The 1,468-nt window shown below is 49.0% G+C and overlaps 1 protein-coding gene across 1 annotated transcript; it reads right to left on the minus strand.

Moving 5' to 3' along the window:
* Positions 1–114: 114 nt before the first annotated feature.
* LOC140221908 (uncharacterized) lies at positions 115–945 on the minus strand. The gene is made up of 2 exons (XM_072291861.1): positions 667–945; positions 115–207 (listed from the first exon to the last, which is right to left on the minus strand). Exons 1-2 carry the CDS (start codon positions 943–945, stop codon positions 115–117), a joined length of 372 nt encoding a protein of 123 aa, XP_072147962.1.
* Positions 946–1,468: the final 523 nt, after the last annotated feature.

Below are 1,468 nucleotides of genomic sequence, written 5' to 3' on the forward strand. Positions count from 1 at the left end.
GAGGAAGTAGAGTGTGTTTCCTATGAGTAGGCCTGGCCCTATCACGTCACGAGACTTCGAGATCGAGCCGAGATGAATCCAGGCTAGCATGCTCCACACTCTAGTCTCGGACGATTAGACGCTCACCCATGTGACACTAGCATCCTCCACAACATCCTCATCTTTGGTGCTCCCAAATATTGAGTTGCATGCACCAACCAATTCAACCTAAAAGTTTAAACTGATAGGAAAAGATGGGCAATTCACTTATACTCCAACACTCCCCCTCACGTGCAGGCTCCCTTAGGCCGCACATGGAAATTGGAGTGGGCTGGAATTATTTTATTTAATCGCGCCCACAAGGATTCGAACTCGAGACCTCTGGCTCTGATACCATATTGAGTTTCATGCACCAACTAGTTCAACCCAAAAGCTTAAGCTGATAGAAAAAGATGGGCAATTCACTTATACTCCAACACCAAAAATCACAAGAAAGGAGCCCCATGGCAACCATTGTGATTGCAACCATTCGCTGCGCAAAGCACTGCTGCGATGAGGTGGTTGCATGGGTAATCGAGCACTTCAGGCAGGAAGTGCTTGTCATTGGTGATGGGGTCCCAGACAACGAGGCATGTCGGATCCATGGTGTGGAGGTGCACATGGTCATGGTGGCAATTGAAGCCCAACCACTAACCAGTCGAAATAGTCAAACTCCAGCGGGAAGAGCGGGGGATTGGTTGCAGTGGTAGGAATAAAGCGGTTGTTGTAGAGGAAGCCGAGCACCAGAGGTGTAGGATGGAGCTCATGGTAGCGAAGGAGGAAGTCAGGTTCAGAGATGAGGAGGCGCCAGGATTTGCAAACAAGGGAGGCACGGACGAGGCATGCAGGCTCATCCGGCGGGAGGCGACGGAGGATCTCGCCGACGGCATCATCCGGCAACATCAGTGGTGGACTCGGCAGTGCCATCTCGCTATTTGGGTGCAGGCTAGATGACTGGAATGAGATGATGCAAACTTTTCTTCTTTTTAATGCTTTTCCTTTTTTATATACAAATAGTGCTAACGCCTACGAGGTCGGGCCAAGTAATCAGTGACATGTCACTTTGCACTATTTATCCGGGGTACAACAATGCTAAAAAGGCAGTCCACGCACAGTTGATGTGGCTACACATACAAATAGCGCACAACATTAGACGTGCGTCTTCTAGTCACCTTGCAAGCACTCCATGTGATTTTGTATGACGTCGATTGCTAGGCAACGAAATGGTAGTCGGTGGAGCGGCGGTGAGTGCAAAAATTACTTGCGCCAACTAGCATTTGCTTAGCGACGAAAAGATAGTCGGTGGAGAGTCGGCGAGCGTAGATATTGTTGGCACCAACTGTACTAGTAGATAGAAAAACATCTAGACTGAAGGGTCTCATGTTGCTTCACGCAAGGAGCGGAGGTTGAGTGAAGGGTTGACTCACCTCATTAGTAATCTTTGGTCCAT

The sequence above is a fragment of the Setaria viridis genome, chromosome 2 (genome assembly GCF_005286985.2).
Source record: "Setaria viridis chromosome 2, Setaria_viridis_v4.0, whole genome shotgun sequence".
Lineage (NCBI taxonomy): Eukaryota > Viridiplantae > Streptophyta > Magnoliopsida > Poales > Poaceae > Setaria > Setaria viridis.

Excerpts from the sequence above, each read along its gene's own strand:
- LOC140221908 (XM_072291861.1), bottom strand. The coding sequence starts at position 945 with ATGGCACTGCCGAGTCCACCACTGATGTTGCCGGATGATGCCGTCGGC. Across the intron at positions 208-666 it reads ACTATTTCGACTGGTTAGTG|GTTGAATTGGTTGGTGCATG; the intron begins GTTGGGCTTCAA and ends TTAAACTTTTAG.